General features: G+C 42.0%; 4 protein-coding genes across 7 annotated transcripts; 2 read left to right on the top strand and 2 right to left on the bottom strand.

Moving 5' to 3' along the window:
• The first annotated feature begins 1003 nt into the window (after window positions 1-1003).
• Window positions 1004-6263, top strand: LOC146705644 (syntaxin-2-like). 3 transcript variants are annotated; one of them, XM_085463394.1, is made up of 9 exons: window positions 1004-1174; window positions 1625-1669; window positions 1983-2082; window positions 2961-3035; window positions 3427-3488; window positions 3648-3756; window positions 5194-5267; window positions 5382-5519; window positions 5608-6263. In XM_085463394.1, the coding sequence occupies exons 2-9, from the start codon at window positions 1631-1633 to the stop codon at window positions 5779-5781; spliced, it is 771 nt and encodes a 256-aa protein (XP_085319520.1). In that variant the 5' UTR covers window positions 1004-1174; window positions 1625-1630; the 3' UTR covers window positions 5782-6263. The 3 variants fall into 3 exon arrangements, with proteins under 3 accessions (XP_085319520.1, XP_085319517.1, XP_085319518.1); XM_085463391.1 differs by lacking the exon at window positions 1004-1174 and adding an exon at window positions 1232-1311; XM_085463392.1 differs by lacking the exon at window positions 1004-1174 and adding an exon at window positions 1318-1415.
• A 1060-nt stretch (window positions 6264-7323) lies between these two features.
• Window positions 7324-9238, bottom strand: pgam2 (phosphoglycerate mutase 2 (muscle)). Its single transcript, XM_085463395.1, has 3 exons — window positions 8706-9238; window positions 8409-8589; window positions 7324-7804 (listed from the first exon to the last, which is right to left on the bottom strand). The coding sequence occupies exons 1-3, from the start codon at window positions 9120-9122 to the stop codon at window positions 7635-7637; spliced, it is 768 nt and encodes a 255-aa protein (XP_085319521.1). The 5' UTR covers window positions 9123-9238; the 3' UTR covers window positions 7324-7634.
• A 3340-nt stretch (window positions 9239-12578) lies between these two features.
• On the top strand, window positions 12579-15494 carry LOC146705642 (neurofilament light polypeptide-like). 2 transcript variants are annotated; one of them, XM_085463390.1, is made up of 4 exons: window positions 12579-13707; window positions 13829-13953; window positions 14416-14810; window positions 14907-15494. In XM_085463390.1, the coding sequence occupies exons 1-4, from the start codon at window positions 12664-12666 to the stop codon at window positions 15233-15235; spliced, it is 1893 nt and encodes a 630-aa protein (XP_085319516.1). In that variant the 5' UTR covers window positions 12579-12663; the 3' UTR covers window positions 15236-15494. The 2 variants fall into 2 exon arrangements, with proteins under 2 accessions (XP_085319516.1, XP_085319515.1); XM_085463389.1 differs by having other exon boundaries at window positions 14416-14816.
• Window positions 15495-18811: 3317 nt separating this feature from the next.
• nefma (neurofilament medium chain a) lies at window positions 18812-23640 on the bottom strand. Its single transcript, XM_085463388.1, has 3 exons — window positions 22401-23640; window positions 21468-21592; window positions 18812-21357 (listed from the first exon to the last, which is right to left on the bottom strand). The coding sequence occupies exons 1-3, from the start codon at window positions 23457-23459 to the stop codon at window positions 19722-19724; spliced, it is 2820 nt and encodes a 939-aa protein (XP_085319514.1). The 5' UTR covers window positions 23460-23640; the 3' UTR covers window positions 18812-19721.
• Between the last annotated feature and the right edge of the window lie 271 nt (window positions 23641-23911).

The following is a 23911-nucleotide window of genomic DNA, read 5'->3' as shown; positions in this document are numbered from 1 at the left end:
ACAAGCATGAAGAAGACCTAAACATTGATTTGGGGGATTTAAATTATTAAATTAGAGTCAAATAGCTTACTGCATAAACACGTACATCAAAAAATATGTCCTTGCATCCAAGTGCTAAAACCACGGTTGAAATCAGAGGATACATGAGCAGGATAACAAAAACATGTAAAGACTATATAAAACTGAAGAAGCTGGAACCTCAAAAGAGTTTTGTATTTTTTTATGTATGTAAAAGATTGGGGAAGAGTTAAAAGGCCTTGATCAGATACAAAGGCATACTTGTGCCCTGTGCCTTATAGCTACATTACCTGAGATTTCCCACTTATAAATTTAAGCAGATTGTTTCATATATTTTCATATTTATGAGAATGAATCATTTTTAGAAAGCTACTAATATTCACAGTAGAAGCACCTGTAGACTAAATCGTAAATGGACTGGCACTTACATAGTCCCGTTCTACTGAGTCGAGCACTCAAAGCACTTTCTACAAGCCTGGTTCACCCAATCAGACACACATTCATGCAATGCTTTTATCTATGCTTAAGTGCTTTCTAACATTCACACACACACCCACACTCTGATGGATGCATTGGGGGCAGCTCAGGATGCCAAGGATACTTTGGCACGCAGACTGGAAGATTCAGGGCTCAATCCAGCGACCTTCAGATGAGTAGATGCTGTACAACACAGCACACTAACAAAAACTGAGGTTTAATTGGCATATTGGTAATTTGATAGTAGTCTGAATTCCATTGAATATGGTTGGAGACCTGAGTCTGGAACAAGTAAAGCCTCAGAGTCCTAATCAGATGACATTAGCTGAATTTTATTCTGATAGCTGAAACTATTCTGTGTACAGTATGTACACATTCCGGTGTGATTTGAGTAATTGTTGAAGGAAAAAAAAGACCTGCCCATTAAAACCAGTTAGCTAGGGCTTGTTACCAAACATTTGTAGAGGTGTTTGTGGGTATTGGGCAATTACAAGCTATGCCCTGGCTGCAGTTAACCGCACAGCATACAGTATGTTAGCACTGGGATTCGTACTGGTTAACTCCCGTGTAGGAAAAGCCTTTCAATCCCCTAAATCTCACTCCCTGGTATAGTTCTAATGCTAAGTCTCGGTGAACTACAGTAAACAGACGGCAGGTGCATCACTCCCACACCTGCTCCGTAAGTACAGTACCTTTAGCCGCAGGACAGGCTCTTTGTTTGCTTTGTTGTGACGGTAACGCGCCTGCGTACCAGCGCACTTTATTACACAGGTGAGCTCATCGAGCTGTGCTAACAAGAGGAAGGGCAGAGAGCAGGTGAGGCCGAGCCTTATCGCCAATACCGAAAGTAACAGTATTACGAGGGATTCTTCTTTTTGTCGTTGTAGTCACCGTAATGCCGACCGTGTGTTAGCCGTTTGGTAGGTTTTTAAAAGATTTTTAAAGTGAAAAGACTTTCTCGGAAAAAAGCCTACATCCAGTTTGTCTCGCTTATACCAGCAGCGCGCTTTGTGTTTTGTTTTTTAGTATTAGATATTAATGCTAAAACATTCAAGGGATTTTCCCTGTAAAGGTGGTGTTTTTCAGATCTCTTTAACGGACTAATGTCATTTTTCCTCACCTGTAAAAGGACGAAATGACGGCCACGAAAGACATGGAGGATTTTTTCAAAACGGTAAACATGACACAGCTTTGAGCTACGCTGTTCTTTCTGAAATAGCTCAAATTTCATATGTACAATATTTTAAAGGCAATACTTAATACATAGGTTAACTGTCATAGACTGTGTAATTACATTTAAATGTGTAATTTCTGGCAGGGGTTGTCTGATAAACGTGTGTTCATTTTGCTAGAAATGTGTTAGCCTCACAAAAGCAAAGTACCATGTGTGCTGTCAGACCAGTTCCCACCACCATACCCCATATAATATTTTCATGTTGTGTGTTCCAAGCTGTGTAACAGTAGTGTTTGCATCCATGCATGTGTAGGTGGGGGAGGTGAGAGGCCTCATTGAAAAAATCTCCTGTCAAGCAGAGGATGTGGGGAGAAGACAAGCTGCCATCCTTGCGTTTCCGAGTCAAGACAAGAGTAAGTGCTGATTTTTATTTTTATTTTCAAAAAGAAGCAAGGACAAAAGTGAATTCTTTGTTGTTATGCTGAAGCATTCAAACGGTCTCAAATTCTCCTTGTCACACAACAGCAACAAGAAACACACACAACAAAGAGTCTAAACAGCCTTTGACAAACACACCTGAAGCTGTTTGTACAGCAACAGACTTGGTAAATGTTACACAGATCAACATGCTTAGGAAGTTTAGATATAGCTTCAAAATCTGCATATACTTACACACATATACACCCACAGATGGAGATAATAACAGTGTAGCGTGCAAAAGGTCACTAGGTACCTCAAATTAAACCGTCTCCAGCTTGTGGTGGTATTCTTTACACACCGTTATTAAGAAATGACTTGTTGTGCTTATAGCAGCGGTGCATTTTGTAGTTTATTTTTGAGTAGACAATATTAATACTCAAAAATGCAATTTCACTGGCCTCTCTAAGATGCTCTTTTTATTCCTACTCATGTTACTGACCCAGTGTCAGTTCCCCAGCTCTTTCTTCTTAGTACCACTTACCTTTTATTTAACTTTTTTTAACATTTTCTTGTCCTATCCCAATTTTGAGACATTTGAGACATAAAATGAGTAATGTTTATTTTAAATTGTACATTTTCTATTATAAATAAAATATGTTTATCAGATTTGCTGATCAATGCATTCTGTTTTTATTCACATTTTGTACAACATACCAACTGTTTTTAAAATTGCAGATATAATATGAACATCACAAAAGCACTATATATAAAACTTAATCCTTTTTGACACCCGTGGTGTCTGTCTGTGGTGATATTCACCACACACAGTAGTTATTTCCTCTGTGGACTGAACTTGTTTTGTTCTTCCCAGGAAACAAAGATGAGCTGGAGTTGCTGAACAATGAGACCAAGAAGAATGCTAAGTTAATCAAAGCAAGGCTAAAATGTAGGTGGACACATTTTTTTGTAAAGCACTGCAAAATTAGCTTTTATGCAGTGTAAGTTTTTGGCATGCTTCAGTGCAGTTAGATAAAATTTATCATTTTTTTTATATGAATAATGCATATTTAGCTGTGTTGTTATTGTTTAATATAATGAAATGGGGAGGATCAGTGCAGCTGAGTTCCTCATACAGTGGGAATAGTTTGTAACACAGGATTTGACTTGTAAATGTGTAAAAAGGAAGTGTGGTGTAGCCCACTCAACATGCCTTTTGTAAACAAGCTGACAACAACACTGAGCTCTTTACTGTAACTGCAGAAAAGGACTGTGACATAGCAGACTTTGTTTAGTTTTCACTTGGTCCTGTATTCATGTTAGATCGGATTGTTTTTCAGCAATGCAGAAGCCTGGGGATGAGACCGGAGCTACAGTAGCCCAACGTATTAGGAATAACCAGGTGTGCAAGTAGTTTTATTTCCTGTCACAAACCAGGTGCAAGATGATTGTCTGACACTCCTTTGCAGTTTCAAACACGCCCGACAAAATTACTCCTGACAGAGGTCTCTTTATTGACATTTGAATTGATTCACTTCGTTCTCTGGCTCTCTTTCAACAGCACTCGTACTTGACTCGGTGGTTTGCTGAAGTCATGAAGGGTTACCATGAGGCACAAATTTCCTTCAGAGAAAAATGCAAGGCAAAAATTCAGAGACAGCTGGAGATTGGTAAGTTGCCAAATCTAAAAGGGAGCACTTGTCCCTCCTCACCCTCACGTCAGGTTGTGTAAATGGATTTTATTTCATACACCAGTCCATACTGCATTGAATGGAGGGCGCTTCTGCCAATGCTTTACTAGCAGGAAAACCTACACTAGTGTAAGTCACTGTGAGGGTGTTTGCATAGTAATAGCACTTTGGATAATAAGCTGGTGTCATTTTGGAGCAGCAATTTACAGTCTACAGTTTATGGTCAGCGCTCTATTGTAAATAAGTGTCAGGTTCATTGTTCTTTCTCATGACTCACTACTTCACAGTATTATAACCAGCTTTCTATTATACGTCATGTTCACAGTTTTCTTTTTCTCCTTTTGTAGTCTGAAGTTATTTTGTACATTTAAACAGTAAAGCAAACTGTCCTTTCAATTCCTGTTAAAAACAGTGCTGCCTTACAGTTTACATGCACTCACAAACTACTTTATTAGATACACTTTATTATTATCTAATAAAGAGACTGGACTAACTTTCACCTTAATTCTTCATGGCTGCCAGCCCATCACATTCAAGGTTCTATGTGTTCTACATTCAGAGATGTTTTTCTGCATGTTGTAATGAGAATGATAATTTGAGTTACTGTTGCGTTCGTATCAGCTTGAAGCAGTCTGGCCATTGCCTCTGTCCTCAGGCATCAACAAGGCATTTTTGCCCAGAAAACTCATGGGGTATTTTTTTGGCCTATTCCCTAAAAAAACCCTAGAGATGGCTGTGTGGGAAAATCTCAGTAGATCAACAGTTTCAGACTAGCCAGTGTGACACCAACAAACATGTTACATTCAAAGTCACTTAAATCACCTTTTTCCACATTCTCAAACACAGGTCACCTTGTCCATGTCTGCATGTCTAAATGCATGCACTGCGTTGCCATGTGATTGGCTGAATAAAGAGTTATGTTAAAAAGATGTTGAATAGGTGTACCTATAAAGGTGGCAGGTATGCTATGGTAATTGCCAGTATGTTAATGCCATTAAATTTGATTTTTTTTCCTTCAAATCTGCAATTAATATTGTACTAAGCAGCTGGCAGGGTGAACCTCTGTTTAATAAGCACTCATACACGCGGTTCCCCATGATGACATCTAGAATAGTTACAGGGTGCAGTGTATCTGTGAAAACTGCTTTTAAGTGTAGTACTTAAGCTGCTCCACAGTACGATACACTGTAATTTAAATGTGCAGTAGTACGTTTAGTAAACAGACTAATGTAAATCATTATAGCAGTAAGTAGAAGTTGAGGTGTAATTGCACCATCCTGTGGTGACTATCTAACTGGCATCCTTGGCAGCACAAAATAAGTCTTGGTCTTTGTCTGTTATTTATTTAGTTGTTGTTCAATAAATTAAGTTCCACAAACATGATGAAACTTATTTAGTATCTTTTGTTACTTTCAGTGAATAAAAGCACTACAGGTAAAGAGTTGGAGGAGATGTTGGAACGTGACAATCTTGCCATCTTCATATCTGATGTGAGTGGAATCCAACATCTTTTTTGGGGGGGTTACTCAGATAAGCAGTTTTTGTAGGTTTGAAGCCATTTATATGATAATTCAAACACAGCTTGAGCATTTTCTCTTTCGCAGATCACCTCTGACAGTCAGATTTCCAGCCAGGCTTTGACTGAGATTGAACTTCGCCATCAGGAAATCCTCTGCCTCGAGTCCAGCATTAAAGATCTGCACGAGATATTTGTTGACACTGCCATGATGCTGGAACTCCAGGTAAAACAAGCTACCTCGCGTGGGAATGTTTAATGAAGATTAATGTAACATATTTGTGAATGACATTCATGTTTTTTTCTTCTCCCAGGGCGAGTTAATCAACAACATAGAAAGAAATGTCACAACTGCTGCAGAGTATGTAGACAGATCAAAGGAAGAAACAAGCATAGCTGTTGACTACAAGAAGAATCCTTATAAGATAACATTTCTGCCGAACTTCATGAAGTCCCTCAAGAAAAATAGTGCCCCTGATCCTGTGTGAACAGTGACTACACCAAATGTCCTGGTGTGCATTGAAGTCAGTTTTATCTGATTTATGTTGCCTGTGTGCCCCTCAGGCTCCTTTCTAAAGGATTTTGATGACGCTGTTGTTTTAATGAAAAGAATTCATTTGATAATAGTAAAACGATTCTGTGGACAAGGCAGCAGCTTCCTAACACCACCTTCAGTCAGTGTATTTAGATTCCTAGTCCTCAGGGTTTAGGTTTTAGAAATGGCAAAACAGCCCCTTTTATGTTTTCCTTCAGTCTCTTATTTAGCCAGTAGGTGTCATGACAACACTACAGTGTTCCTTCTCTATTTGCTGCCCTTTAAAACTATGGTGCTGCATATTGTGTTGTTTTGTTTTTTTAATGTTTGTTTTTTAATGGTTTAATATAACACTGTGTTAAAGTGAGAAAAAATGTCTGTAAACTGACCACGCCGATCTCAAAATAAACCTGTGAGGAATGGTGCGGTACTTAATTCATGGGTCTTGTATTATGATAGCACAAATGAAAGAGGAGAAGGGATTGCTTTGATGATTGAAGGCAGAACACAGGCAAAATCATATTTATAATGTAAGTGAAGGTCAACTTTAAGTTGATTTGGTTCAGCTAAAAAGCTATATGTTGTTTTTAGTGCGCACAGTGGCGATCCATATTATGGGCAATAGTAGCAGAAACATTCATTCAGAAACATTTGGATGACTGATTAGAAGGTTAGGATTTCAAGCTTCCCTGTACCGTAATGTTAAGCACTCAGCCTTCTCTTTAGCAGCACTCCATACTCTGACCTCAGTTTGCTAACAAGATGAGAATGTGCGACAATCAAAAAGAATGTTACTGTGGTGTAACTTTGTGAAAAAAAACAAAGGCTTGCATTAGAATGCTGTCGCAGGCCTGAAGAATTTCTCCTCACATAAAATCACTTCAAGGGGACAACTAAACAGTCTGGATGTACTTGCAGGAAGATGACAAAGCGTCTTGTGCTATTAAGCCATGAAAACAACTTGTACAGGGATGAACCATTCTTCCAAAGGTTGTCTTGGTTGGGGAATAAATTTGCATTAATTTTCAATAACACTTTGTCAAAAGGGACAAGTCCACCCAAAACCTTCAAGAAAAATCTGGAAATGTCTGCATTTATGTTTCTCCCAATGACTGCAGTCACTTGTCTGTACTGACTCTTACCTGGGCCTTAAGTTCAATAGGTACCTGTTTAAAATTATTGCGTGTGTTCGTTTTTCAGTGAGATCTGACTGGAGTGGAGGATGAGCAAGCATATTCCTGCATTATGGGAGTGCTGCCAGGTTGAACCCATTGACTTATCCATTAGGCTGCGTTTCTCGCTCTCTTCCCCCCTCCTCCCCTCGCTACAGCTCCTGGATAAGATTTCACAGCACCTTTAGCACTTTGCTGAAAGCTCGGATTTTCAAACAGGGAGGGAAGAAGGATGGGAGATAAGGATGACGATATAATTTAAAGACACAAAAAGAGAAAAGAGGTGCAAGAAGATAAGGAAGACAATGAAACTGATACAGCACTACATAAAAAGATGGTTTCTTTATTGGTTGCGCCAGGTTGGCGAGGGCCCACAAAATAGGGCTTGGCCACAAAGGACTGAGTGGTGTGTGATGACATCAAATGTTAGGCCCTGCAGTTTTGCTTTGAAAGGTTATCCCTGTGTTTGTCATTTAAGCAAACAGTAAACTAATGGGCTGAAAGTGGCCTGTCTCCAAAAGAACCATTAAACGTTTCCCCAGTTGGAATGGACAACAAGGATCTACTAATAGATTAGAGGAAAAGGTTGAAGGTGGGTAACAGTCTCTTTTTCTGCCTCTACAAGGAGTCTGGCTTATTTCTTCGCTTTGCCCTGGGCAGCTACAGCCTCCATGGCCTTCTTTACAGTTTCCTCATCACCGAGGAAAGACATGGGCTTAATGGGCTTCAGGTTGGCATCCAACTCATACACAATTGGGATTCCCGTGGGAAGGTTCAGCTCCATGATGGCTGCATCAGACATACCTGGTGATGCAAGCAGACAGAGTAGATGAAGACATGCGGAGATCAGCATCAGAGGGTACAATACACTGTACTGTAAGTCTGTTAGAATCCCAGCAACATAGACAGGACAACAGATGGACAACAGAAAAAAAAAAAAAGTAAAGCATGTTTTCTTTATATCTCAGTGTATTTTAAGTTCCCTCAGATCTGCCTCTGTCTTTCAACACTGGACCTGCCACTCCTATCTGACATTTACTATTGCCCTTGAAGCTCTTTAAAACCCTTATCCGTCTCTGGGCTGCTCCTTGAAAAAGTACAACCTTTCTACATAAAGGTCGTGACTGTAATGGGAACCAAGCTCATGACCCCTCTACCCTGTCCCTGAGATCTGGTGTGAGCCTCTGCTGCTATTTATAGACAATCCACAACTCTTGTCTGTATGTGTGTAAAGTCTGTGTAAGTGTGTGACACTGGCTATTCAGGTCAACTTTCTGCAGAACTCTTTGGCTATCATAAAAGAATTTCACTGTTAAGTGTTCTGCAGTGTCATTTTTTAAGTCACTCTATCTACTGTGTCCGACCTTCTCATTCTTTTCTTTTTGTAAACTTTGTCCACAGTGCTTACCCTCTAAGTGCTTGACAATTCCACGGAGGCTGTTCCCATGGGCAGCAATGATGACATTCTTCCCAGCTTTGATTTCAGGAACAATGACTTCATTCCAGAAAGGCAGAGCGCGGGCAATGGTATCTTTAAGTGACTCACATGTGGGCAGCTCACCAGGCTTCAAGCCTTTGTAGCGCCGAGACTGGAGGCAAAAACAACACCGCAAAGTACAAAAGCTTAATAACTGACAGCACTCTCAAGCAAATTCTGGAGCAAAGTAGCTTAGCTTAAAGCTAAGCTACTTTGCATTTGTCTCACCTCGCTGATGATTTTGTGATAAGGGTGGTCCTTATCCATGGGGGGAGGTGGGATGTCAAAGGAACGACGCCAGATCTTCACCTGCTCTTCACCGTGCTTTTCAGCCGTCTCGGCCTTGTTGAGCCCAGTGAGGCCTCCGTAGTGGCGCTCATTCAGACGCCAGGTACGAATCACAGGCAGCCACATCTGGTCTGTGCCCTCCATGATGGTCCACAGGGTCTTGATGGCACGTTTCAGGACAGAGGTGTAGCACACATCAAACTTCATGCCTGCCTCCTTGATAGCCTGGGCACCACGCTTGGCCTCCTCCACTCCCTTTTCACTGAGGTCAGCATCGAACCAGCCACAGAAGCGGTTCTCTTGGTTCCAGGCGCTCTCGCCGTGGCGGACAATAACCAAACGATGGGCGGCAGCCATGCTTAATACTATTTCCCTAGATTTTTACTTAAACCAGACACAGAGCCCTCAGCCCTCCTAAGTTGTGGACACTCACACACACTCTGGCTGACCAACAGTAAGCCCAAGGCAGCATACCACACCCTTTTTATAGCAACCTGGATCATGGCAATGCCTAGCAGACAGGCCTTCTTTACTTTCCCCCTGTGAGAGGCCTTCATACTCTGATGGACACACTGGGAGGACCAATAGAACCAGGCCTCTATCCTGGGACATGTGGTGTCTGGGAAGGCCAGAGGTCAGATACTGATCCAGAATAGCAACATGACTTTTAAACTGACATCTGTGCAAGAAAAGTGTAAAGATCAGAGTTGGAACCTCATGCTCAGATGAAGCATTTCCTCACTCTTCAACTCACTGCACAGTGAAGATTTTGTATGTTTAGTAAATATTTGTCCACAGGGCATTTGTTGTGTAGGCATAACAGTGACTATATGACTCATGTAGGTCCTCTGTGTTCCACTATGGCTGGAGAAATTCCATTTTCAGTGTGTCACTAAACAGCTGCATACAGTAGCTGCCAGTGCCAGCAGAAAAAATAAATTAATTAATAAATTAATAAAAAAAAAATACATATATATATATATATATATATATATATATATATATATATATATATATATATATGCGGCTGACTACTGGTGCTAGATTTACTCTTACTTCTATAAACAACAATTATGTATTATCATAAAGAACAAGATAAAGGTTCATAAACAATAAAAGGAGTGTGTAAAAGTCTGTCAGAAGTGCCTATCTTGGTGCAACATAAAGACATTATCAAGTCAGTGTAAAATCTGAAATCAGGGTAATATATAAGGTGTTATTTCAATTAATCACCTCTAGGAGCTGCTCTAATATCATGTCGATTATGTTTACCATTGTATTACATGAAACTTGTTTTTATGAGATAAAAACACCACATAAAAAACTTTGTGAATTACAGTTAGAATATTTTAGGGGTATGTTGAAAACAGAATGAGTTACAAATCCAATAATCCACTTTTCTCCATATGATAGAAAATTGTCACCATCTCTGCTGCATGCTTTGATTAAAACTTAATCACTTTGTATCCTTAGTCTTAAATAGAAAAAGGCCTGGCGCTCCACCAAAGTGAACCTATGACATATGCTACTGAGACAACATTTTTAGTATTTTTCATTAAATTTAATGCTGGGAAGAGAAAATACACTGACAGACAAAGAGCTGACAAAGCAGGGGCATTGAGCTGCAGAGCTAACAGGAAAAGTAGATGCCTTGTGTCCTGAACAATCAAATTTATGATCCAGAGGAAATACAATAATCCAAAAATAGAATATTAATGGAACTCCAGGCATGAAGCCAACCTGCATCATGTGATCATGACATTGAGATTTTCTTCTATACAGAATATAAACTAATGAGAAGGACTGTGACAAGGAAGAAGAAAAGTCACTATTTTTTTTTTTCATTTTTATGGCTAGTACAAGATGTTTAACAGAGAATGATGAGTAGTCTTTCAACGAAAAATTCTCTGTGTGCTGCCTACCATCAAAAAACTGTCTGACAAGTCTTGCAGAATGGGAAAAGTTAAGTTGGAAAATAAATATAATATAAATACTTGCATTTAACAAATACACAATTGGTTATTATGTTAATTTAAGTTGTGTCTGGTGGTGGCTGGATAGATGAATGGATGGTATTTTTGGCCCTCTGGTGGTCAAGCTGGACTAATGCATCTTATTAGTTTATTTCACCAAGACAGCAGATGCTATCATGGATCACAAAATTGTTGCTCTAATCAGAAGTATGATGCTGGCATCGTTTTTTGTAAAATGCTAGCAATGTTGAGTGCGATAATACTGTCGTCTTCACATGTAGGCCGAGCTTTTATGTTAGTCAGCATCGTGAAGGCAAGAAGTACCAACCTGGAAATTAGCGCTGTAAGTGATCTAATGTGCTTGGGAAGAGAAGTTAATGATCTACTTTCTCTGTTTTATTTCCCCAGGTCCTGTAAGCGCCTTGTCTGCCAGAAATCGCCCCGATGCAGATTGTCATACTGCTGTTACGGTGGGAAAAAAAAGTGTACACAAGGGAGTTTATGTGATCACAACTGTTACGATGACTCAGCCAGCAGCGCAGCCTATGCAGCTCCCACAGAAGCCCCCCCACCTCCCACCACCTACCTCCTTTTTATTTGGGCACAGCACTGCCTATAGGCACCAGGGGCATTTGCTGCAAAGGCAAAGAACACCAGCCATACATGCTGTAGAGCTTTCCCATATACGACAATAGACAACTACACAAAACTGCACAATTCATGCTGCAAAACACTGCAATGCACTTCACTTATTCATAAAGCTGGAAAGAAAAATGAATCTTTGAACGGAAACTCTTTACTTCACACGCACACACGCACGCACGCACACACACACACACGCCATATATAGCAGTATGGATATGTTTTCTCCTGTTTCAAATCATGAGGGCAACACAATATGTAACTAGTCACTGAATATTTTAAATATCTTGTGTCGCTGTTATGGGCAATATGATGCTCTTGAGAATATTTGTTCTATATATATATAGCAGAAGGGGTATTTGGGTGAACACACAATTTTCAACTTCTGCAGAAAATGAAATCACAGTAAATATTCTTTAACTAAAGGATCAAAGAAGAGTATTAAACACACCCTGCATGTAAAAATTAATAACCTTTAACAGCAGACAGTTGAGAAACCTGTTGAGAAAAATGAAAATCAATTATGGTATTTTTGCAAGCTTTGCTATACCTGTTGATACCATTGATACATGTTGTATTTATTTATAGTTCAGACATTGTTTTAGCTGCACATTAACCCACTCTAAGTCATGCCTTTAATAGTGTTATGCCATCTGTTTGGGTGGGATTTTTATCATTGCAGGTGTTGAGGCCATGGCTGTAGTTCTGCTCCCCACCACACACAGAGATGCTGTGTCATGATTGTAAAATGAGGACACCCCGGCCCCACCCTCACCCTTTTTTCTGCAGTGAGTGAGGAGACAGAAAATGTGTTTGAGTGATATTTTGTCATTTTTACAACATAAAATTACTGTAAAAACTGTACAGTTTCTTAAAAAGATCAGGTTATGTGTTTAAAATGTGATAGACCATGTGATAGACTTTTTTAAAGTTTTGCTGTAGTCTTAAAAATTACTGTAAAAAGCTGTTTTTATATTCTAGTTTATTTAGAAACTGTTTTTCTTCCTCTCTGCTTTTAACCCTTGCTCATTTCCCTCCTCCGTGTATTCCCATGGCTCATATCTTTCTCATTTCTTGCCATTGCAGTGTAAACCTATCAAGCCTTCATTGTCAGAGGGTGCAGAAAGTGCTTGCGTCAGCCCCCACCTTCCAGCTATAAAAGCGCAGGCTGCTGCAGCAGCAAGCAAGCAGTCAAGACTTAAACCCAAGCCCTTCGCACTCCTCCACACGCACACATACAGCAAGAGGAGAGGAAGAGCAACTTTTCCTCCCAACACTCAACCATGAGTAGCATCGGATATGACCCTTACTACTCCACCTCATCATACAGACGCTATTTTGCCGAGCCTCCTGCACGTGTGGTGGTGACTAGAGGGAGGACCCTCTCTGGCTTCTCTACTCATGCATCCCCACTGTCTTCCTCCCGTCTGCAGTACTCCTCCCCTGGCCGTGTGCTCTACTCTTCTTCCTCACCAGCTTCTTCCCTGGAGCTGGAACTCAGCCAAGCGGCCCAGATCAGCTCCGAGTTTCGGGCTGTACGCACACAAGAGCGCAGCCAGCTGCAGGACCTTAATGACCGTTTTGCCGGTTTCATCGAGAGAGTGCGTGAGCTGGAGCAGCAGAACCGTGCCTTGGAGGCAGAACTGCTGCTGCTGAGGCAAAGGCACTCTGAGCCGTCCCGCCTGAGAGCTCTGTATGAGCAAGAGGCCCGGTCCCTGAGAGCAGCTGTGGATGAAGCTAGGGCAGAACAACAGGCTGTCCTAAGTCAGAGAGAGAGGCTGGAGCAAACCCTGAGTGCTCTGCAGGGTCGATATGAGCAGGAGGTGTTGGCTCGTGAAGAAGCTGAGGGCAAGCTGATGGAGGCTCGTCGGGAGGCCGACGAGGTTACCTTAGCAAAGGCTGAGCTGGAGAAAAGTGTGGAAATCCTGCTGGACGAGCTGACCTTCCTCAAGAGGATTCATGAGGGTGAAGTGGTTGAACTTCAGGCCCAAGTCCAGCTGGGTGTGCAGGTGGCTGTGGAATCTGAGGCTGCCGCTCCAGACCTCTCTGGGGCTCTCAGGGATATCCGGTCCCAGTATGAAAGGCTGGCTGCCAGGAACATGCAGGCAGCTGAGGAGTGGTTCAGAAGCAAGGTAGGCTCCCTGACTGAAACTGTGGCCCAGCACACTGATGCTGTGAGAAATTCCAAGGACGAAGCAGGAGAGTACCGACGCCAGCTACAAGCCCGCATACTGGAAATCGATGCATGCAGAGGCCTCAATGGATCCCTGGAAAAACAGCTGCATGACATGGAGGAGAAACAGAGTGCAGAGATAGCAGCTATGCAGGTCTGTAAATGTCGTCCAGATCTTTGAAGTATGTTACTTATGGTTTTCATTTGATCCTGCAGTATGTTATTTCCCTTTGTCTCATTGTATAAAATAACACTTAACTTTGATTTTTCTTTAGGATACCATTGCAGAACTGGAGAGTGAGCTGAGGGGCACTAAACAGGAAATGGCCCGCTACCTGAAGGAGTACCAGGACCTTCTGAATGTCAAGATGGCTCTGGACATCGAGATTGCTGCATACAGGTAATGGGTGAAACAGGGAGTGAGTCTGATAAATGATAAAGGGTTTATTTTTAGCGTTGCAAAATTATATAGAAACTCCTATTTAGAGGCACCTAGGAAACTGATGCTTTTGGATTTGTATCAGAGTCAGTGAAGTTTTTTTTTACATTTAATGTCTGAGACATGCAGGGGCGTAATTTCCAGGGGGGTTATGACCCCCCAATAATCAGACCCAACCAAAAACCCCTCCCAATAAAATTATGAATTGTCTTGCATAAATAGGCTGTTGATTTTCTTTACTCATTTCAGTTATTACCAGCAAAATAGTTTAATCATCTCAGAATTTGCCCAGATTTATTTATTTATTTAGACAGAGATCCTGACAATATAATTCTAAGAGTAAATAAATGACCACTTACTGTTACATTTAAGACCCATGCTTTTAACTGATCTCCCATCCTTTCTTTTCATTGTTTGACGCAGGAAGCTCCTGGAAGGGGAGGAGTCTCGCTTCAGTGTAGGTATGGCTGGGGGAGTGTCTCCGTTGTACAGCCACAGTTTGTCAGCACCCTCTTTCGCTAGGCCCGTCTTCTCCAGCCTGAGCTCTGGCACCTCCTACCTGATGACCTCACGCCTGCTCAGCTCCAGTGTCAGCACCACTGAAGGCATCATCTCTGCCAGCCACGCCCAGCAAGCAGAGGCCAGCCCACCTGGTGAGGAGGAGGTGGAAGAGGAGGAAAAGGAGGAAGAGGAAGCTAATGAAGAAGAGGTGGGAGAAGAAACAGAGGAGAAAAAGGATGAAGAGGAAGAGGAAGGTGAGGAGGAGGGTGAGAAAGAAGATGAAGCTAAGGAAGTAGAGGAAGAGGATAAGGAAGAAGGCGAGGGTTGGTTTAACTTGCTCAGTCATGTTCTATCAGTCAAATAAATATCAATTATTAGTGTCATGGTAACTAAATTGTCATCTCTTGATTCAGGTGGTGATGAAGAGGAGCAAAAGGAAGATGCAGCAGAAGCTGCCGAAGATGAAGGAGAGAAAGAGGGAAAAGATGAAGGGGAGGAAACTGAAGCACAAGAGGAGGCAAAAGCAGAAGGAGCTGATGACAAAGAAGATGATACAAAAGATGAAGCACAAGAGCAGGAGGAAGTTCAAAAGAGTGAGGAGAAAGAAGATAAAGCTGATGACAAAGACGTGAAAGCTGTTCCAAAAAAAGATGACAAAGCCGAAGTAAAAAAGGAGAAAGTTGAAGAGAAAGCTGCCCAACCTGAGCCAGCTGAAGAGAAGAGCACAAAGGATAAAAAGTAAACCGTTATGGTCAAGACTGTCCACAAAAAAACTGCAGCTTAAAGACAGGTAGAGGCAACAGTGCTGTCCTCTTAGATCTGCTTGTTAACATGGTGCTCAATAACACAGTCCAACAGCCATTTAAAGCAACAAATCAAGGTTAAATGCTTACCAATGTTCCGAATAGCCCATAAAGGTCTTGTTGCACAGTTCTGAGTGAATGTAATAGTGTATGTGTGTGAGAGTTCTGGTGGGTAAATAAATTATTCTTAAAGCCGTGCATCTCACTGATTTTGAGCCCTGATTTAAAGATTATGCTGACATGCATACAGATTTATGATATAGTCCTCATAGGCACTTGGAAATGTAGAGACATGTGTTGATTTATTATTTCCTTAACAGGCAGAGAGGTGAGCAGCCCAATCACTTACCACACTCACACTGACAAATGCAGACATTTAGAGTCACAACATTGCCTCTAAGATAATTGCTATCCTGCTGTGTTATAAACACTGTCACAAAAGATCCTGCTGTAGTTCAAGATTGATTTTGAACATCAAAGAATGTGGCTTAAAAAACCATAATCTTCATCTTACAAATAAAAAACTGTTTAGTAGTAAAATCAGATTAAAACTTTCATCTTCTATACTGTCTGAGATCACTTGCTGCTCACCATATACTGGGTTACAGAGCAAGTTTGTAACTTTTGAATGTTGCCAGGATCTATAGTGAGTATCTAAACTCATTGTGTAGTTTACTCAAAGTATCACATATTGCCTCTTTAAGAATAACATCCAATGATAGTCACTAGCCTAGTCCTTCAAAGATCTGAGATCATTATGCATTGGAATGAAGGGGAAATGACAAATGAATATGAGGAAGAAAAGAAGCATCAACGGGTGCGAAGTATTCATCTTTATTAAGCTAAGGTAATATGCTCAGTATGTTATGTATGTATCAGAAATATCACAGAAATATATGCTGGCATTTACACATAGCTAAATTTCATTTACCACATTACAACTGTTTAACAGCAATGAAGAACTGAAAAGAAAATCATCCCAATAACATCAAAAACGTGTTCCTCATGTCACCAATTACATTAAAGCATTGTGATCTAATTGAATTCCCTACAGAAGGAATTGAGAGTAGTGAAGTTCAGAGCATTAAAAGGCATGTTTTCAGACTATAACAGAGATATTTTTGGTGTTTATGGATAGTTACCACCTTCACCTGCTGAATCATTTGAATTGTGATTTAAGGGGTGGAGTTTGCTGACACAGGCTGCTGTTGTTGGTAGACTGGGAGTCACTGAACTGGAAATGTCGCCAATGTTTGTGATGTGAGTGCCTTGTAGGGCATTTTAGGTTTATTAGCATTGATTACTACCATTGATTAGCAGCAGGAGTGACAAAAGTACTGACTTTCTTTATTTAAGTAGAAGTACAGATGCCTTTACTCCAGTAAAAGTTGTAGTACTGAAGTGACTTTTTTACTCAAGTAAAAGCAAAAAAAAAGTACAGGCTCTGAATTTACTAACAATGGAAAAAGTAGCTACACAATTCTACTAGCCATTTTTGTACAAATGTAACTGAACCTTGTGCTATATTAATATAATAATAATTAAATATTAGTATATGAGAATATAGAAATTATTAACATTTTAACGTTCTAATTTCAATCAAACTGCTGTGTTTGAATCTATTATACAGGGCACATGCAGTGAAAGAAAATTTAAAACAAAAATGCTATTTTCTGTCACCTACGTTGCAGATGAGGACTTTCCCTCCACACCTAAACAGTAAAACAAGGCAGGGGTTAAAGTGGGTGGGATTCAGCAGGTCGGGAAACCCCGTGTAGTGATCTGTGTACTGGATCAGCATGGGGAAAATAATCACAACTCACAATAATTTCTAATATAAGCTTCAGTAGATATTCTTGGTGTACATGATGTGAACAGCTGACCTGTTGCTCTTTGTGGATTTATGCAACTGAACTGGCTGATGTCCATCCCCTACAGTGACACTACTTTGTTTATACTGTCTTTACACTAGACTGTATAAAGTTGGAAGTCAGTGAATGAATCTAAACATCATCAGCTTAAATGCAAAATTCATCTTTGCTTCGCTTGATGTAACATCCCTTCAGGCTTCCTCCTCTTCTGTAGTGCTAGTCACATTCTGAAGTACTGCAAACACAATTTAATATAAATATAATATAATAAAAACACTACAAGAAAGTGCAGATATTTGTTTAAAAATGAAGGGGAAATGTAGTTGAAAGTTGTCAGAAAAATAAATACTCATGTAAAAGTTCAGATACCTGAAAATTCTACTTAAGCACAGTAAAGAAGTATTTGTACGTAGTTACTTCCCACCTCTGATTAGCAGGTATTGTATGTATGCATCCATCTTTTATTTACAGTCTATAGCCATACTATAGTCTATAAGCGCAGTAGTGATATGCGGATCGATACTGAAATATCGATTCCTCCGATACCAGTCATTCATGTTCTTGAATCGATTCTCATATTAAAATATTGATATTTTAGTAATTTAGGGTAAATTTGTAGTTTATCATTAACAGGAACACAGTGGAAAGAAACTATAACATTCGGATTGTCTACATTCGAAGGAACTACTTCCTCTTCCGCCTTTCATAGTCATATGCGAAATATGGCTGTATAAATGTGTTGCAGCCCCTTGGCGTGCGCACTCACAACAATGGCTGAGCGTAAATGGAGTCATGTGTGGCCGTATTTTACCTCCACAAACAGCCGAGACTTGTGATACATGTGGCAAGAAAGTGAGGTGTTGTGGCCACACCACTAACCTCGTCAAACACCTCAGAGTAAATCATATCACAGAATATGACGTCTCTCGCGGAGTCCTTTAGTGCTGCAGGCAGGCAGCGTGTTCAAATAGCGCACAACTTCAGTTTTTTTATTTCTATGAATTCTGCATTATTAAGTGATAAGAACGAGTACTCTGATATCCTGTAATCATGTTGACGCTATAATTTGAGATACAATAAAAGATACAAACTCGCTTGTCCAGGACTTAATGTTTCTAAACTGGTGCAATGCGGAGAAGTGCGAGTACACTACGAGATACTTTATTTCCATGCATTTATTTTTAAATGAAATTCATGCTGATACTAATGATTAACCAGTGACACCCAACCAAGATCGCCCATGGCATTGTTTTCCCAATTATCTCAAATAGCTCCCTGTAGTTAATATTCTGTTATCTCTCCTAATGTGATTTTTTTTTGTTGTTGTTGTTGTTTAAAAATGCCATTTACACACAAACACACACTGGTCCACGTCATTAAATTAGGCTTTTGGAACCCTTGTGGTGGGTTTATAAAAAGACACTGATGCTATTTAATACTGATTTTCTGCACCCAGCCTGTTAGTGATCACATCTGTCGTCACTGCTGGGTTTATGTTGCTGTTGACAGGAAACAAACCACAGTAACTACATTCAATTGCTAATAAACTATGTAATATTCCGTAGCTGTAATGCTGTATTGCTGCAGTGCTGTATACAGTTGCAAAAAATATGATTAAAAGAATAATAAAGTGACAACAGACAGTTGGCGTTTTGAAGATCTTTATGACATTTATTGAGCAAATGCTGCTGGGAAATTGTTCATGATGAGTAAAGTCATGGGATTGCAAACAGTAGCACCTCATTAAATTCTGTATTTAAATTCAAGTCCATCCTATGCATACAGGAATGCATGTTTCTATCATTTACAGTATATATTTTTTTCAGTTGCAGTCAGGTAAACATAACAGACACTGATAAAAAGCATGTTTAAGGCTAGGAGTTTCTTTAGGTTTCTTAAGCTTTATCTGCTTCGGTAAATGGATGTATATGGTATTGTGTTTATCATATCACCGTCCATTTCTTCCGTCACTGTTGGCTGTGTATTTGTTGTTGTTAGTTTCTTTTTGGCTCAGTTGGTATCTTCACGTGTCAAGTAAGGCTTCGTCAGTAGAATACATATGTCTGCATCGAGGACCCTCCATCCGCCAGTCCCCCACTTTTGCTTCAACTCCAAAACCCTCTCCGCAGTAATATTGTTTATTGATTGCTTTCTAGTATTTACTCTTTTTAAGGTGTATTTCTACCATACAGAGAGGAAAGTATTCCGCTCCCCTGAGCTAACATGCAGAGACACCCCACCCACCCAAGCACCCACCCATTCGTGAGCTCACCCACTAACTGCAGAAAGGAAAAAAATATAAGGAAGAATAAAATATCTCAGTCACTTGCTCCTGTCCGCGTCTGCTGTGAAGCCCGTTTGAAGCTTTCACTCAACATGCATTTTTGAAATTTGTAGCGTTTAACTTTTGTCTTCTCGCTCTGACTTGTTTTGTATGTTTGAGAGTGGTTATCTTTATTACATCGCTCTAGCTGTATGATTTTCTTTGTTATGTTAGTTCTGGATTGATTGCTTGTGTTGTTCTCTCCCCTTCCTCCCCTCCTTCTCTGCTCGCTCACTCACTCTCCGTCACCTGCTTGATGGACTGAGTGGAGTGTTTCTCGGTCTTCTTAGTAGAGACCAGTTTCTCCTGCAGCATCTCTTCCGCCTCCTTCACTGTTTCGGTCACAGTGACGGACTTGATGACATGCTTTGACCCATCCTCTCCGGTGGTGATTGTCTCCACGGTCTTGGTGATCACAACCTTCTGGCTGCCGTCTTCCTTGACAGGACTCTCGTCTACGCCGTTGGTGATCACATCAGCTTCTTTTCCTTCATCCTTCTTCTCTTTCTCCTCAGGGCTACTCTTGTCTATGTCACCGTTCATGGCAACATCTTTCTTTTCAACTTTCTTCTCTTCTGTTGGCTCGCTCTTTTTCTCAGTCTTGTCTTCAGTGCTTTTAGGAGCCTCAGGCTTTGCGGTCTCGGTCTTTGGGGATTCAGCTTTTGGGGAGCTAGATTTTGGGGATGCTTCTTTTGGAGACTCTGCTTTAGGAGAAGCAGGCTTGGGAGATTCAGATTTAGGAGACTCTGGTTTTGGTGATTCAGACTTGGGGGAGGCAGGCTTAGGGGATTCAGATTTGGGGGAGGCAGGTCTAGGAGATTCAGACTTGGGGGAGGCAGGCTTAGGGGATTCAGACTTGGGGGAGGCAGGCCTAGGGGATTCAGATTTGGGAGACGCAGGCTTTGGGGAATCTGACTTTGGAGAGTCAGGTTTTGATCCCTCTGTTTTGGGAGCTTCTTCTTTCTTTGGAAATTCAGGTTTTGTTTCCTCAGATTTAGGAGCATCTTCTTTCTTGGCCTCGGCCTTTGTAGCTTCAGTTTTTGGAGCCTCTGTCTGGGTTACAGCTGGTTCTGAGTCTGGCTCATCTTTTCCCTTCTTCTCATCTCCCTTTTTGCCTGCATCCTCTTTTTCCTCCTTCTCATCTCCACTTTTGGATGCTTTGTCACTACCTGCATCTTCATCCTGATCTCCACTCTCTTCTTCAGCACCTGCTCCCTCCTCTTCTCCACTGCCCTCTTTGTCTCCAGCCTTCTCTTTGTCAGGAGAGGCTTTAGACTCTGGAGCTTTGGTGCACAACATTGTCTCCTCAACTTCTTCCTCCTCTCCTCCTCCCTCTCCTTCTTCATCACCTCCCTCTGCATCATCCCCCTTTTCTCCCTCATCCTCACCCTCACCACCTTCTCCCTCTGCTTCTTCTTCCTTCTCATCCTCACCACCTTCTCCCTCTCCCTCTTCTCCCTCATCACCACCTTTTTCATCCTCCTCTTCCTCCTTGCTGGGCGCACTTGAGCTAACTTTGGCTTCAGTGACAGCTACGACTTCTTCTTCTGCTTCTCCTCCCTCCTCTCCTTCTCCCTCTTCCACCTCACCCTCTGCTTCCTCTCCCTCTGCCTTCTCCTCCCCTTCTTCCTCTTCACCCTCCTCTCCTTCCTGTGTGGCAGAGAGCTCTTGCGCTAGCTCTGCCAGGGCCTCATCCATTTCAGCCTTCTCATCCTCAACCCTTGTCTCCTCAATGATCTCCTCCACAAACTTGTGCTGCACCTTAAGCTTTGTGGGCTCCGACTTAGGCTTAGAGATTTTAGTGGTGGTGACAGTCTGGCGGTAAGGAAAAGTGCTGAAGTGGGTCTCCTCACCCTCTAGGAGTTTCCTAGTGTAACAAATGCATAAATCAGATATTTAAAGTATGCTTCTATATGAAAAGGACTGCAAATATTGTTTCAAAATTAAATTTCAATTGTGCATGAGTGTATCCTGTACCTGTATGCAGCTATTTCAATGTCTAAGGCCATCTTGACATTGAGCAGGTCCTGGTACTCGCGCAGGTGACGAGCCATCTCCCATTTGGTGCTCTTGAGCTCATTATCCAGCTGGTGAATTGTTTCCTGAGTGAAATACACAAAAATCAGCTGTTGTTATAGGGTTGAATATGTTGAATAATTTAAATGCAATACGAGGTCCAGTGCTCAAAACCAGTCTTCATGTATTATGCAAATTTTTTTTGAAGCCTTAATAGTTTTTCCAAATTATCTGTTGCAGTGCTGCCCATGTCTTTCTGTAAACTCTGCAGACTCTGCGCAACAAGGCTGCTTGCTTTTTAATACATTCTGACGCAATACAGTATTCTAGAGATGTTGAATGCCTCTGTTTCAAGGGCAGCCTCCGCACTCTTTCAATACACCCCCACCCTCGCCCTAAAATCTCAGTGGTGTGATGCAAGGACAGAGCCAATCAAGGCATCGACCCATTGCCTCTGACTCAGCAAGAGAGAGAGAGAGAGCGGGAGAGAGAGAGTCTGCTGCAGCGATTCCCTTTTAACCATTTCGTGACTCTTGGAAATCTCTCCAGCTTGTGAATACAACCAGCCTGCTTAAGAGAAAAGTGTTTGTGCTGAACAGTCACAGTTAGGCAGAAGGGGACAAATGTTACAGAACCTGTCAAAGATAATAGAAACTAATATTTTATATTTGTGAATCTTTTTTTTATTTGATTTTAAAGGCTCACGCTTAAATGCTGCGTCAGTAAAACGTAAATGTGTCCTATTAAGAACATCAACTCTTTTATCAAGTTTTAAAAACAGGCTACACAATTCTTTAAGAATAATCTATGACATTTCAAAACAGAATTGCCTTGTTTTAGAGTTGAACGTCTGTTCTCAGCCCACTCACCGCTCTTACCGGGCTGCCTTCTTACCTGCAGGCTAACCAGGTCGCTGTTGTGGCGGTCCTCGATGTCATTAAGCTGTCTCTCCAGTGAGTCTCTTGTACCGCGGACGGACTCCAGCTCCACCGTCTTGGACTGCAGCTGACGGCGATAGTCGGCTATCTCGTCACGGGCGGACTTTATGGCGTCCTTGTTTTGCTCTGCAGCCTCGGTCAGCTTGACGTAGCGGCACATGAACCAGTTTTCCACCTGCTGCAGGTTCTGGTTGGAGTGGCCCTCCAGTTCGCTTCGAATCTCCCGGAGAGCCTCGGTGATGTCAGCCTTCTGGAGGTCTTTCCTTTCCACTGTCACCTGAGACGCCTGAATCTGGGCGATGAGGTCGCTGACTTCTTCCTCGTGATTGTTGCGGATGAAGGCGATTTCATCCTGCAGCGACTGAACTTTCTTCTCCAACTCAGACTTTACCAACTCCGAGTCGCTCATGTCCTTCTTCAGGACACGGATTATGGCCTCTGTCTCCTCTCGGATGCGAGCTTCTTCTTCAAAGCGGTCTCTGATCCGCTGGATGTCCTCGTCGATGTGGTCCGTGTCGAGCTGAATTTGTGCCTTGTCATGGTGGATTTGCTCCAGCAGCTCCCGTAGCTCCCGCAGCTCCTGGTCATAGAGGTCGTCCATCTGGGAGCGCGACACCTGTTTGTGCCGCAGTGCCTGGATCTCCGCCTCGATCTGCTTGTTCTGCTGCTCCAGGTAGTGCACCTTGTCAATGTAAACAACAAACCGGTCATTGAGCCCTTGAAGTTGCTCTTTCTCGTTAGAACGCTTGTAGTCTCCGTTCAGGATAGAGGTTTGACTATAATCAACGCTGTCGGCGGAGCTCAGCACAGCTGAGCTGTATGCCCGGGTTGCCGGCATATTCACGCTCCTCTTGTAAGACGTGGTCACGGTGGAGCCGGGACTGGCCCGGGACCAGGACTGGGACCGAAAGCCGCTGGAGGGGGTGCCGCTGGAGCGGCTGTAGCCATAGCTGGTCGTTCTGGTATCCATAGTTCTCCTGAAGGGACTCCCTACAGTGTCCACCGGGTAACTCATCCGGTTAGACCACAGAAGGGGATGTGCGCAAGAATGAAGGAGGACGGTGCAGGACGTGCAGGAGTGTGGCGAACGTTTATGTGGGTGTATGTGTGCGTGCAGGTGAGGGGTGTGTGGCTCTCACAGCGACTGAGACCTCCTCTGCGTGCTCCTTATATATCCGAGGCTCTGCAGTTGCCAAAGCAAGTATGAGGCAATTTTATTCCATCCACTGAAATAGGGGGAGGGGAGGGCGCATCCCTCTCGGGCCGTCTGCTAATGGTCCGGGGTCCCGTTCAGCCTGAACCACGTGGGCTATACGGGTTACGTGGGTGTCCGGCTTAAAGTAACCTGACAAAGTAGATAGATAGATAGATAGATAGATAGATAGATAGATAGATAGATAGATGTAGCCCCCTCTTAGTTCAGCACCATGGACAGCAACATGCAGTTCAACAGCAGTATCAGTTGCA

This window comes from Copadichromis virginalis, linkage group LG7 (assembly GCF_057382275.1).
Source record: "Copadichromis virginalis isolate Kocher_CV1m ecotype Utaka linkage group LG7, C_Virginalis_male_GT1.1, whole genome shotgun sequence".
Classification (NCBI taxonomy): Eukaryota; Metazoa; Chordata; class Actinopteri; order Cichliformes; family Cichlidae; genus Copadichromis; species Copadichromis virginalis.
Note: the sequence above shows the minus strand (reverse complement) of the source record. Positions and strands in the feature narration are given on the sequence as shown.